This window comes from Muscardinus avellanarius (assembly GCF_963383645.1).
Source record: "Muscardinus avellanarius genome assembly, chromosome: 9".
Taxonomy (NCBI): Eukaryota; Metazoa; Chordata; class Mammalia; order Rodentia; family Gliridae; genus Muscardinus; species Muscardinus avellanarius.
Window position 1 is genome coordinate 73,845,877 of NC_137795.1, and position 14,870 is coordinate 73,860,746.

Here is a 14,870-nt window from a genome sequence, read left to right on the forward strand (position 1 = left end):
TTGATTCTTGGCTATACCTCTAGAACAATTATTTATTTATTTATTTATTCATTTATTTATTTTTGTGGAACTGGGGATGGAACCCAGGGGCCTTCTACCTCCGGGCTACACTCCCAGACCTATTTTGTATTTTATTTGGAAACAGGGTCTCTTAAGCCAGCTGAGGCTGGCTTCGAACCTGCGCGATCCTCCTGTCTCAGCCTCCCAAGCGCGGGAATTACAGGCATGTGCCACCACGTTTAGAACATTTTAAACAACTCCTATATCAGGCCCATTCCAAACCTGGAGTCTCTGGTATGAGTGCCAGGTAGGAGTGTGTGTGTGTGTGTGTGTGTGTGTGTGTGTGTGTGTGGTGTGTTTTAAAAGTGCCCTCTCCTTCTCTACTCCAGCAATTCTAATGTAAAGAAAAAAAAGAAAACTGAGTTCTTACTTCCACTTTTGCAGTGGCATCAACCTCATCTGGGAATTAGTTAGAAATACAAATTAGCAGTCCCTGTGATTAGACCTCCTCAGAAACCCTAAGTGTGGGGTCTAGATTTTAGGATTAAATTTAGCTCTGTGTGCCTCTATTGCCTCGTATATATATTTTTTATTTTATCTACCCATTCCCCATGTAGTCTAAAAAACATCTTAAGGGATTTTTTTCTTCTCTGCCTATTCTTTGATTTACCTGTTCATTATTTAATGTGAGAGGTAGTAGAGGGTGGTGATTAAGACACAGAGTTCTGGAGTTTGACTGCCTGAGTTTGCTCCATCAGAACGAATCACTTACTAGTTCTGTGAATTTCCCTATCTGTAAAATGAAAACAGTAATGTATTTACTCATAGGGTTGTGAGAGTTCAGCGAGTTGATATATATATACACACACACAGTACTTAGCAAAGTGCCTGAAGTTCTCATGATTAGCCATTTTCATTTTTGTATAATCATTTTAGCCACTCAGGCTTCTTTCAGTTTCCCCCATCCCTTAGTTTTCAGATTGGCACCTTCATGCCCACAGCTCAGCCAAGAGAGGCAAAGTAATTACAAATATATCTCATCCTTTATCTTTGTCCCACTAAGCATAAAAGCAAACACAAAACAATAACTTGACTTTTACATTTAAAGGGAAGTAGGCAAACCTACTTTACATCTCTCCCCCACTTATCCAATGACTATATATATATATCCTAAGAACATAATAGTTTCCCTTCAATTGTGCAATGACTTTTATATGTATTTATTTGTTCTCAGCTCACAACCTCTCCTTTCATACTAAAACCCAAATTATATATTAGTATCTCCCAAACCGTAAGTGATAAATTTAAGCACACAAATTTTGAGATTCTATACATAACCTAATGAATGATAAGTTCCTTCTGGACATTGCTCCTTCTGGACCTATATTCTTTAGAATGTCATCATCCACAGGTGGTTCTGTTGAAGTGCCAGGTTTAGGAGCCAGTGCGTTATCCAGTACAGAAATGACCCTCACTCAAGACCGGTGAGTGCTCCAGGGAAGCCCAGTGATGGCTTGACCATTGTCTCTCCATCAGCCTGGAATACCTGCATTCCAGGTCTCACCTATGTCTCTGACCTCTTTTTCCCAAATAGACTTTTCCTTGAACTGAATGTTGGTCCTCTTTTCCTTTCTCTGCTCCTGTATTACATCTTAATGTTAACTCTCACTTTTCTGCAGCTGATTCCCAAGCCTGTCTATGTTAAGCTCTCCTGAAATCCAGATGATGCTTTAAACTGTCTACATGCTCTGTCTTCCAAATCCCTTCCCGTCCTACCTTCTTCGTTATCTAGTCACAACCATGGTTCCACTGTTTCTGTTTTCATTGCCTCTACCTTAATTCATGTCTATGTCTTTTGGAATGGACTCCAGCCATTCCAGTGTCTGTCTCTTCAGTGCATCCTGGTATCTCATTAACATTCCAGAAATAAGATTCAATCGCATGATTCTTGAGCTCAGAATCCTTTAGCGATTCTTCATTATTTGAAGAACTCAGTTTTTTTTTTTTTTTGGTTGGATTTATAATATCCCCTGAGATCTTACAGAAAGTAGACAGCCATTTTGGAAGTGGGCTTGGTTGCTGAGGAGGGTTCCTGGGGTATGGCTTTTGGGGATTATATATAGTCTTTCCTCCCCTTGGTCGTTTTCTCTCTCTCTCTCTCTCTCTCTCTCTCTCTCTCTCTCTCTCTCTCTCTCTCTCTCTCTCTCTCTCCTTCTGGCCCTCTTGCTGCTGGTTCCTGTGATGTGAGAGCTGAGTCCTTGTTTTCTCTCTTCTTCATACTATCATGCCCTGAGCTTCACAGACCCATGGACTAAATCTCTGAAATCTTCAAAACAGTGACCAAATAGATCTTTTTTGAAGCTCTGCATGGTAGGCTTACTGAGTCACTCTTATGAGAATGCTGATCAAGACAGCTCCCAAACTGAGGGCCCACATTTCACTGCTCTGCTTAGAATGTTTTTTTTTTTTTTTTTTTTTTTTTCTATTTTACTTGTCCTAACTTTAGCTTTTTTTATTTTTTCCAGTACTGGGAGTGGAACTTAGGGGGAATCTACCTTCGAGCTACAGCCCCAACCCTGTTTTTTATTCTTTATTTTGAAACTGGGTCTCACTGAGTTGCAAAGGGCCTAAGTAGCTGAGGCTGTCCTTGAACCACGATCCTCCTCAGTCTCCCAAAAGTTGGGATCACAAGCCTGCACCACCTTGCCTGGCTTATCTTTTTCTTAAAAGCTCATTTCAAATGTTGCTTCCTTCGTAAAGTTTTCACTGAGTGCCCCAGGAGAAGACATTTCTCCTTCGTTGAATTTGCATAGATTAATCTGTTAGGTGACTGAAGTCCCTTCACTTTTTTCTTTGTTTTACTTACTTTTAAAATGTACAGACTCTCCTAGTTCACACAATTCAACCTAATGGATGTTCTCTTTCAGCGTTTTGCTAATGCTACTCTCATGCCTAGAGGAAAGAGCATTATTATTTGATATACTGTATTGTTACAAGTCAATATTTCTCAAAATCTTGGGCCATAGACTTCCTACCCCAAATCACACAGAGTTTGATTAAAAAGGGGGGAGGGGCAGGCATGGTAGCGCACACTTGTAATCCCTGCACTTGGGAGGCAGAGACAGGAGGATCGCGCTGGTTTGAAGCCAGACTTGCTAGCTTAAGAGACCCTGTTTCCAAATTAAAAAATACGAAAATAGGTCTGGGAGTGTAACTCAGAGGTAGAAGGGTTTCCAGGAACCCCAGTACCGCAAAAAAAAAAAAAAAAAAAAAAAACCAAAAAAACAAACAAAGAAAAAAAAAAGGTTTTCTGTACATCAGCCCAAACCTATTGAGTCAGATTTTTGGGATGTGGGCCCTTAGAAGCTGCGTTATGGTCATTCTCAATCATACTGAATTTTGAGAATCAGTATTCTCATCTATGCATTAAATAGGAATTCTTAGACAAATGCATCATTTTGTTGGTTATTATGTTCTTTCAGTAGTAGTACTTTATTCTCTTTCTAGTGTTTTGTTTAGTAGTTTTGCATTTATAGTGAAAAGTGAAGTCCCGTGGGCAGGCTGAATAATAGCTTCCCAAGGATGTCCTAATTCATGGGACCTGTGAATAGGCTTTCACATAGCAAATGGAACTTGGCACAGGTGATACCTTAAAGAACTTTAGATAATCATGAGCCCTTAAAAGGAGAAAATATTTTCCAGAAAGAGAGAAAAGAGAGGGGCAAGAAGGAGGGAGGGGGCCAATGACAGAAAGATTTGAGCAGGGTTGACATTATGTTTTCGATGATGCAGGAAGAGAACCGAGAGATGAGCCAAGGGATGCAGGCAGCTTCTAGATGGAAACGGCAGGAGGAATGGATCCTTCCCTGGAGGCTCCAAAAAAGAGTAACGACTGGATTTGAGCCCCATGACACCTGTGTTGTACTTCTTACCTACAGCACTGTACATTAATCAGTTTCTGTTACTTTAACAAGTTTGTTATCGCAGCAATATGAAATTAGTACAGAGTGCAATTTATTATTGTTCTTCGTTTGAAAACAAAAATAAAACCCCAAACAGCCTTTGTATTCAGTGCTTTAAAACAGACTATAGAAAAAGCTATTCATAAAAGCTTGATAAATCAGCTTTAAAACTGGTCATGTCCTTTTAATGGAGAAGGTATTGAATTCTTTCTTGGATGCCTTTGATGACATCCCCTTTTCTACCTTGCGCCTTAATTTCTGTGTGTATTTTGTTTTTCTACTAGACTGGAAGCTTCTTGAAGGCAACATCTGACCGTTTTATCTTGGTATCTAACCCAGTACCTAAAAAAATCCCTTGCACACTATAATGCAAACATTTGCATGGCTGTCTTATTCAACTGTGTATCCTCGTAGTACTGTATACAGCTTCCAGTGTTTCTGAAATCAACTTCAAAAGTAGTTACTTAGATACACTGATTAGGTGACTGGCAATGGGGTGGATGAAAGGAGTGTTCTGTTTTCTTTTGTGTGTTTGTGTGTGGAGGAGGGAGGGCTTCTGGGAATTGAACCCAGGGGTGTTCTACCTCAAAGTTGCATCCCAGCCCTTCTTATTTTAAAACAGGGTCTCAAAAAGTTGCTGAGTCTAGCCTCAAACCTGTGATCCTCCTGTCTCAGCCTCCCAAGTATTGGTATTACAGGCACCACTTCACCTGGCCTTTCTCTTTTAATAACATGTATTAATTGAACATATTGATGTTAACCAGTGTGATATATCCAGACACACATATAAGATGTAGTATGGTAACCAGCCTTTTTCACCGCTTCCCCTGCCTATGCACCCCTCCCAATACTTGATAATTTACTTTCAGGTTGATTTTTTTTTTTTTCTTTTTAGCTTCCATATATGAGAGAGAACATGAGGTACTTGTCTTTCTTTGGCTTATTTCTCTTAGCATAATATCCTCCAGTTCCAACTACTTTGCTGCAAATGACAGGATTTTATTCTTTATAATTTTCCTTGTATACATGAACCTGATTTTTTATCCATGCATCTGCTGATGGGCACCTAAGCTGATTCCATATCTTAGCTATCGTGAGTTGGGCCACAATAAACATGGACATGCAGATACTTCTTTGGTATGCTGACTTCATTTAGATATGTACCCAGAAATTAGATGGCTGACTTGGTATTTTTTAGTTTGCTGAGGAACCTCTGTATTGTTCTCCACATAACTGTATATTCTAATTTATATTCCTACCAACAGTGTACATTAGTTTCTTTTTATCTATATTTTCTCTGTATTCTCACTGGCATATATTTACAATAGCCATTCTAATGGGTGTGAGATGGTATCTCATACTTTTGATGTACATTCTCTAATAGTTAATGATGTTGAGCCATTTTTCATACATTGCTTTACTATTTGTAGTTCTTTTGAGAAATGCCTATTCAAACTATATGCCATATTTTTAACTAGATTATTTGGGGGACTTTTGTTATCTTTTTTGAGCTCTTTATAAATTCTGGTTAACCCTCTGTCAGATAGTTTTTCAAATATTTTCTCCCATCATATAGGTCATCTGTATCTCTTCTTCCTTTGTTGTGCAGAAGCTTTTTAATTAGACACATTTTTTTTTTTGCTTTTGTTTCATAAGCTTTTGGTGTCTTGTCTAAATTATTGTTACCTGTATTGATGTAAGTGTTCTTTTTTTTCTAGTAGTATCAACATTTCTGGCCCTACAGTAGGTGTTTGATTCATTTTCAATTGATTTTTATACAGAGTGTGAGATACAGGTGAAGTTTCATTCTTGTGTATGCAGATACCAGTTTTCCCAGCACCATTTATTAAAAAACTGTCCTATCTGAAACCTGTATTCTTGGCACTTTTGTCCAACAATCACTTGAATATAGATGCACAGTTTATCTGTGGGATTGCTATCCTATTTTATTGTTTTGTGCCAATAATCATGTTTCTCTTACTATGGCTCTTTTAGAGTGCCTTCATATTGCTTTTGTTTGCATGTGCTGGTCTTGAACCTACAATCTTTCTGTCTCAGCCTCCCAAGTACTGGGATTACAAGCGAGTGCCACCATGCCTGGCTGACTTCTAGTTTTAGTCTAAGACCACACAACTTTCAATTTATAAGTAATACACAAGGAATTTTAGAAAATTTAAAATTTTTAATAAATGTGCTTTGTTCACAAAATGTGAGAAAATACAACAAACACAAACATACATTTTCAGGTATGTTACCTCCCACCACTTGGCAACTATGGTAAAACCACATGATCCTGAAGAATTCAACCACATGATTATCATTTGCTTTCAAAACACCAAATTATCTCGAAGAAATTGCTGTGAATCTGACAGGAGGCCCTTTAACTTCTTTATATCCATATGAAATAATTCTTAAGAGTAACCATACAGTATTAGAATTCTCTACTAACTTCTTTTGTCATTACACAAGTGATCTGGCACCAAGCCACAATGACTGTTTATATTTCAACACTTACACAATGAATTGGCCTTGGTGGAATATGTATCGTTTTAAGTCCTGTGCCAACCTAATTTGAATAAGCTAAACTTACAATAACAAATGATATAAATTCAAACAAATTCATACTAAGTGGTAGTAGGTCTTATAAAGAGATTTTTCTTTAAAGTACTACTTAAAATACATCATGCACACTTTGGAGCAAAAGCAGAATCAACATCTGTAAACAATCAGAAGAATTTTTAGCACCAACATTTTAGCTGTAACAAAGGCTGTCTCAAAGGTCATATACTTGGACCAGCCTTTCAAAAGCACTGTTTTCATTTACTTTCAAAGCACTTTCATTTGGTGTATTGTTTTCTTTGCTTTTAGGATTGAATTTAGCCAAATGAGAGAAAATAAACAATATGGTAAAAGGGGTACTACCAACACACAATCCTCTATTATACTGAACATCATGCTTTTATTTTTTTCTTTTATCTTTTTTTTCCTTTTTTTTGGTGAGGGAGCTACAAGATTTGATCCTGTAGTGCTTAAGTGGAAAAAAGTCAACCCTAATTATTAAGGAGTTGTACACTATTGAAAGTAAATGAAAAATATCAGGTTACTTAAGTCATATTTGAGCAACCAGTATTTGCTGTTTAGTTAACTGACTTTTTAAAGGTCAATCATAATCTTGTCATTTTTCTTAATTTAGCATGTGAAATTTCATTTGAAATATTGGATGAACATACTCAACAATGTATATTTTAAAGGATAAATTTTGTATCTTTAAATAAAATTTGACATTCAAAGTTAACTATAGCAATTCACAATAAGCACAAAACATCAGTTTTACCAGAGTAAAGAAGTGCAGTTTATGAAATTGAGGATCAACTATTGAAAATGCAGGTTTTCTCTAAAAATACCGTGTGCGCGCGCACGCGCGCGCGCACACACACACACACACACACACACACACACACACTAACCAACCATGAATTCTGAAATTGTGATATTTCAGTGCAAAAACCTCAGTATGAGGTAATTTTAATGTAATAACCACTTGAAAAAAAATCCACACAGTGGCACTCTTAAAAATGATAGTTTACATGACAATTGCTGGCTGACAAGACAATGGTGGACTAAATATTCTTAGCTGTTAAAACTTGTCTTGTTTGGACACTTATTTCCTTAATCATTTGCTTCTGATTCAGAAACACAGAAAGGCATTTATCAATGTGGAAAGGGAAAATTCCCACAGCCAACTAATGTTTTATATATTCAAAGAAACTTTTCTGCTATGGTTTAGAAAGAAACTAGAATAAGAAAAGGCCAAAACCATTTTATGATATCATCAGCAGATGATTAATTTCAAATTTTCTATATAACTCCAAACTTGTAGTGCAGCACCTCCTTAATGGAAAGGCGGGGATGCTATTAAAATTGGTCTCAATAAAACATAAACTCTCTTACAAGTGCAAAACCTTTCATGAAGGTGTTTTCAGTTAATAATGAGTAATATTGTTCTTTGATTAAACAGAAAATTTTGTAAATGAAACCTAAATTTTAAAAGAGTGAAAGTGAACTCTCACAGATAAATACACTTAACACCAAGGCCCAAATCAACACCAAAGTTATGAAAATAGTACTTTGGCAGTGGTGCTTCTTGTATTGTGCTAATTAAGTTAGACTACATACTGAGGGGAAATCTCTCCCCAATGTCTGGTGCTGCCAAATGAGCTGAAGAGAAGAAAGAGAAGAAAAAAGGGAAAAAGTTATTATCAATTCCAAAAAGTTCAGGAAATAATGGACTTTCAGATGAAACTAAATGCAAAATGGCTTTCTGTAACAGGAAAAAAGGTAAGTGCATCACAAAACAACTAAACCAACCTATCTCTATATCATATTCAACCTGTGAATCATCAAAGTGCAATCTACAGCTTTCTACATATCTTAAAGTTTCCCACTGCAATAGTTTAAAGTCAATATTGAACAGTTGAAAAGGAAAATATATAGCAAATTATACTTCATTTTTCACAATAGCACTAAAGAAAAAAAAGGTACCTTTCTATATCTTAGTGCGAAATGCTAAAGTAACAGTGGTTTCTGCTATGACGGGAGTCACTCTGCATGAAACTTTAAGCTTTCTATATAAGAATAAATTTTAAAATTCAGAAGTAGAAAAAAATAGCAAACTCTGTAAACCTTTGCATTTCTCTTCTATGCAAACCAGGTTTTAAGTACTGAGTTCGTGTTAGTATTTCTGATTAGTGTAAGCAATCAGTTTAGAAGTCTGGACTGAAAGGGCCTTTTGCTTTTACATTAACTTAAAAGTAATATGGGATCTTCTAGCTCATAGAAAGGAATAGAGCTGGCTTGACTTTCTCCAGAATCTGAGTCATATGGAGCATCAGGGAGCTCTGTGAAACCATACGCTAGTTGTTCATCTTCTATATCTGATCGAACATAGCAGGAAGGGTTAGAATATTCCTCATCTTCTATACTGTTGAAATCTTGAGGAATATATAACATCCCTGGGTAGTTCCTACTAACCAAGTCACTAGTGGTTTTTAGGGAGATTTTCCTAAATGCCATCAGATGCATGTGTGAAAATTTTGAATACTTGAAGCGTTTAAAGCCCAGGGACTCTATAGCAATCTTCCAGCTTTTCATCATCATAGCATGGCGGTTCTGGTGGGAGGAATCAGGTGTGATGATAAGTAACAAACCATTTAACACTAACAGTTCATGGGCTTTCTTGCAGCAAATCCATCGCTGGTAAGGTGATGGAAAATAAGAAAGGAGGAGAGAGAAAACAACCACATGGAAAAGTTCTCCAGGAAGAGAATCAATAGGGTTTTTCAACTGCTTCAAGAAAGCATCAATAGCATCCTGTGCAAGCTGAAGTGGTTGCTGAAGTTGTAAGTTCAGGAAGTCACACTTATATACACTCTGCAAAGAAAAGAAAAATAAAAGGCACATTAAAGATTTCAAGGGCTAGGAATGTAGCTCAGTGGTAGAGCACTTGACTAGCATATACAAGAACCTGGGTTCAATCCCAGAACTACAAAATTATTAAGCTTGCACAAAATTATTTGGGTAATTTAGCCTAGAGAATTCCTAATCATGATTTTATATATAATGATTTCTATATAATGCTTTTACATAATTTTTTCTTCTTGATAACTTGAAATTAGAAATAATTTTAGACATATGTATATGATACTTACATATATATCATACAGTTATTTAGAATTCAATTTGAATAAGAGTTTAAAGGAATGACTTATGTCCAAATTTAGTCCTATTTACACTGGCACCATCTACAGTTAATCGAAACAGGCTATTTTAAAACAAATTTTGAAGAAATATCATGAATAAAGATGAATTACAGAGATCAAAGAGTATAATTAGAGGCATTATCAAATGTATACAAGTAGAATGATACTAAAACTTTTTAAGACTGTGAAAATTGTTCTTGTAATTATCAACTTTAACCATTTAAAAAGTAGTATTAAGTCGGGCGTGGTGGCATACGCTTGTAATCAGAGTGGTTGGGAGGCGGAGACAGGAGGATCGTGCAGGTTTGAAGCCAGGTGCACTGGCTTTAAGAGACCCTGTTTCCAAATAAAAAATGAATAAAACAAAGTCACATGTTGGAGATTAGGACTACAACATATTTTTTTCTAGGAGGACACAATTCAACCCCTAACAACGGTCAATTATTCTACAAAGAGTTTAATGAGAGAATTTTAATTGATACTTACTTAAAAATTTTGTTTTCTAAATTTCATTTTGGATATATTCTATTGCCACATGTTCAAATTAACTTTTTTCAATGTCTGATATGCATCAGTCTCATTTAATATTTGTTTTATATTACATACTGTAAAGTTAGATTTGAATATTTTAAAATATCTTCCATATCTCTACTTATATGGAATATAATTATAATCCCCAATTCTATTTATTTTAAATTATAAAATTAATTATTGAAGTAAGTAGAAAACATAAAAATAGAACTGTCTAGCTCAAGGAATTTCTGTAAAATAGATAAAAAACTTTTAGTATTTTTGTTTCCTATTTTAACATCTCTCATAATTATTTATTGGTCCCTGTTGGATGATTAATCTCCACACTGTGATTCCTATTATATTATTTTTAACATGACTCATATTTTATTTTATTTTTTTAATCCAGAAATTGTGAATTTGACCGCAGTGAGTTCTAGATTGAGTGGGTTCTAGATTGCTCTGGACTGTTATAAGTATTCTTAATCTTTATTCTAGGATGCAATTAAGATACCCAAGACAGAAAATTTAATTTGATCCTTCTGGGTCTCACTTTAAAATTTTGTTAGCCTGGGCTGGAGCACTGTTCATTTTAAGACTAATTATTTTTCACTACTGAGGCAAGATTTTTCTGTGTATTTAGAATACCTTGTGAATACTAAATTTTCTAGTGTGGTTGGTGGGTAAAGTTCACATGAGTATTTGGCATTGTAACCTCAACTAGTCTCATGTATTTTGCTTATACATATGCTGATCAGTTTTCAGCTGAGAATTCAAGAGGGGCCTTTTGGAGGCTTCTGGAGTTTTCCTATGTGCATCTTTCTCATTTTTAGCTCTCTATCCTACAAATTCTAGTTGCTTTAGTCTCCTAGGACACTCAAAGCTCTGCAACTCAGGGAATCATCTAGGCTTGGATGGGTTCTCTTCTTTCTATGCCACATGTGGAAACTTAAGGCAATACGCTGTTGCAACTGTAGGTCTCATCTCACTTGCTTTTTATCTTTTAAGAATATCACTGTCCTTCATTATTTGATAGCCCGCATTATATATGTTGTTTCATATAATTTTCCATCTTTCTGGTTGCATTGGGTATTCTCTATTGTTCCATCTTGGTTGAAATAATAAGCTTCTTCACTTTGTTTTTAAATTAGTTACAGAAACTATTAAAGTCTAGATTCTACTACTGAATTTAGATATAGCAGTTTGTTTGCCTACCCTAGTGACCATATATATAGTCGAAAGTTTGAAAGCCCTAGCTACAAAAAAACAAATATTTTTATAGATAATACCTAAGAAGCATCTCTAATATGTATCTTCAAGTAAAGGAAGTGAATTCATGCACAAAGCCACATGTACTTTAGTACAAGTACAGCTCCTGATGTTTACAACTAAGAATGACTATTTTACTGTAGAACAAATATTTGTCTTTAGGAAGCAGAGATAACAGCAATAGTTTTAGCATTTCTTTGTTAATATTCTATAAAATGTTGTACATTACTAACTCCATTATACAGATAAGAAAACAAACTTAGAGACCAAAAAATGGTGGTGGAGAGGTTGAAAGTTAAATTCTATTCTTTAATGAGCTGGGTATGGTGGCACATGCTTGTAATCCTAGTACTTGGGAGGCTGAGACAGGAGGAGTACTGGTTCACGGTCAGCCTCAGCTACTTAGTGAGTCTCTCAACAACTTAGTGAGACCCTGCTTCCAAATAATATATAAATAGGTCTGGGAGTATATCCTAGAGGTAGAAGACCCCTGGGGTTCCATCCTCAGTAATACACACATACACAGAACATATGTACCATACTTTCTTCCAGATGCTGGGAATACAGCAATTGGGGACGGGGGGAGTCCCAAACCCATAAAATTTATACTTCAATCCATATTCTCTTTATAACATTAACAATTAAATTTGTGGGCTGAGGGTAGAGCTCTGTTCTGGAATGCTCATGTAGCATGTGCCAAATGATTTATAGGGTTTGATTCATAGGACCAACAAAACAAAACAAAACAAAACAATTTGTAACGTGTGTGTGGCTGGAGCTGTATTAAAAATAAAATGCCAAAAATTATTAATTTATGTTATTCAGAAGAAAACCTACTTATTTTCTAATATAAATCAGAAAAATGCATGCCTTGGAGTCATTTACCTTTTACAAATGTTCTTAATACAAATATTTGGCATCACTGAATAAAACAAAGTTTAAGCTGATAAGTAAGTGACCCTGATTTACTGAACTGAAGAAAGAGTGTCACAATAAATGACTCACTGGAATGTTCTCAAAGGGAAAGATGACGTATATTGTTTATTGAGGACCAGTATTATAGCAGGCCAAGTGTTAGTTGGATGCTTATTCTCACAACTCTTTAATAGAAATAGAGGAAACAGTCTATCTAAAGTTAAGTAGTTTTATCTACTTAAGCAAAAATTTGGTAAATTTATGGCTGACTCCAGGCCCTTGCCTATTTCCACAATTCCATAACAGCTCTAAATTATGCTATATTTCAGAAAAGAGATATGCATTTAAAAAAATGAGTCAAATGAGCCGGGCGTGGTGGCGCACGCTTGTGATCCCCGCGCTCGGGAGGCAATAGGTCTGGGAGTGTAGCTCAGAGGTAGAAGGGTTTCCAGGAACCCCAGCACCACCAAAAAAAAAAAAAAAGTCAAATGAAACAAAATGCAAAGCTAAAACAATAAATGTATATATGGAAATCTTTGTAATCTACTTAAGTTTCTTGATCACAATGACCTTTATTATAGCACAGTTGCAGATTATGTTACTTAGAATGATAAGGAACAAAAAAAAAGAAAATATGGCAACTATCACACAAATATTGGTTAACTACTCAAACATTTTCATAGAATATATATTTACTTTTGAATAGAAAAAAACCCTCTATCAACTGGTACACAGAAAACACATATTTTCTACTTTAGTAAAGACTGTTTTTCCTTTGTCAGTATACATTTAAAATATTCAAGTGTGAAAAGAAAACTATACTTACCTCTACAGCAGGTACAATGTCTATGCCAACAGTTAGAAATTCTTCAAACTTCAAAAATGGATTAAAGCAGCTGCCAACATCAAGTAATCTGATCTTTCCTGAGGCTTGTAGCAACCTAAAAAATGGTATTCCACATTATAAAAAGGCAACTGAAAATAAAAGTATAAAAAATTTAAAATATTTGAGAGTAAAACAGAGCATGTAGATTATTGGCTATTTAATTTTTTTGTTTTAGGATTAGGGCCCGAAGGACTTTCATTTATATGGATTATGTTTATTAGTAATTACCATATATGAATTTAAAATGGGAAAACATTAAAATTAATTAGCTAATTAATTTTTTTTTGTGGTACTGAAGTTGAAACCAGAGGCATTCTACCTCTGAGCTACACCCCCAGCCCTATATTTTAATCTTTATTTTCAAACAAGGTCTCACTAAGTGGCAGGGGGCCTCATTAAGTAGCTGAGGCTTGCCCTGAACCTGTGATCCTCTAGTCTGCCTCACAAGTACTGGGATTACAAGCATGCACCACCATGCCCAGCTAAAAATTGTTCATTTATTTGTGAAATATTAAGTCTGTTACGTACTAGCATAAATTATATTTTGAAATAAGAAATAAGCTGGGCATAGTGGCACACACTTATAATTCCACTACTTGGGAGGCTGAGACAGGAGGATCCAAGTTCAAGACCAGCCTCAGTTACTTAGTGATGCTCTCTGCAACTCAGTGAGACTCTATTTCTAAAATAAAAAATAAAATATCAGACTGGGAGGTGTAGCTTGGAGGTAGAATTTTGAGAATTACCTTTGAAGGAAAGAATCCAGTCACAAATGGATTCTCAGTTCCCAATATAATAGTGTCTTTAGATTTTAATTTATCTCGATGATTTATAAGGTCCAAATAAAAAGCATAAAAAGACCAAAAATAGTAAGAAAAAATAAAGATGTAGCAAATTTTGTCAAAATGCAAACTCCATATGGCTCTATATAGAAGCAAATAAAGGTAAAAGAAAACAGTGAATTTTGTTGTTCCCACGCCTGTAGTTCTAATGCTCAGTCAAGCAACAATAAAAATATTATGAACATATTAACTTCAGACATATGCCATTTTAATTGATATTAAATATGAACACACATTGGAAAAATAAATGAGAATGTGAATAATAGGGTAAAAATTAGAATTTTAGTTCTTTAATGGCTAAAAAACAAAGATAACCTGTCCAGCTTCTTTCCTTCTATCTTGGGTACCATATTACCTTAGAGAGATGTTAAATTATAAATAGTAGTTTCCTAGAAAAGGCCCTGTAAATTAAAAAAAATGACTTTTTTCAGAAAAGAAATGCAATAAACAAAAGTTACAAGCTGGGTGCAGTGGTGCGCTTTTATTCCCAGCATCTGGGAGGCTGAGACATGAGAATCCTGGTTTGTGGACAGCTTCAGCTACTTTGTGAGCACCTTTGCAACTCAGTGAGATCCTGTTTCAAAATAAAGAATAAGAAATAGGGCTGGAAGTATAGCTTGAAGGCAGAATGTCCCTGGAGTTCCATCCAGGTTCCTTTTTTTTTTTAAACCTTGAAACAGGGTGTCACTGAGTTACAAAGGGCCTCACTAAGTAGCTGAGGCTGCTT

At 35.6% G+C, this 14,870-nt stretch overlaps 1 protein-coding gene across 1 annotated transcript in view; it reads right to left on the minus strand.

The window, feature by feature from the left end:
• Positions 1-8,762: 8,762 nt before the first annotated feature.
• The window catches only part of SAMTOR (S-adenosylmethionine sensor upstream of mTORC1), a gene marked incomplete at its 3' end in the record, with an annotated part of 46,650 nt that continues 40,542 nt past the window's right edge, over positions 8,763-14,870 (minus strand). The window contains exons 4-5 of the mRNA XM_080701438.1: positions 13,242-13,356; positions 8,763-9,392 (exon numbers count right to left, since the gene is read on the minus strand). Of these exons, the coding sequence (XP_080557564.1) occupies positions 8,763-9,392; positions 13,242-13,356 (745 nt within the window). The remainder of the gene's footprint in view (positions 9,393-13,241; positions 13,357-14,870) is intronic.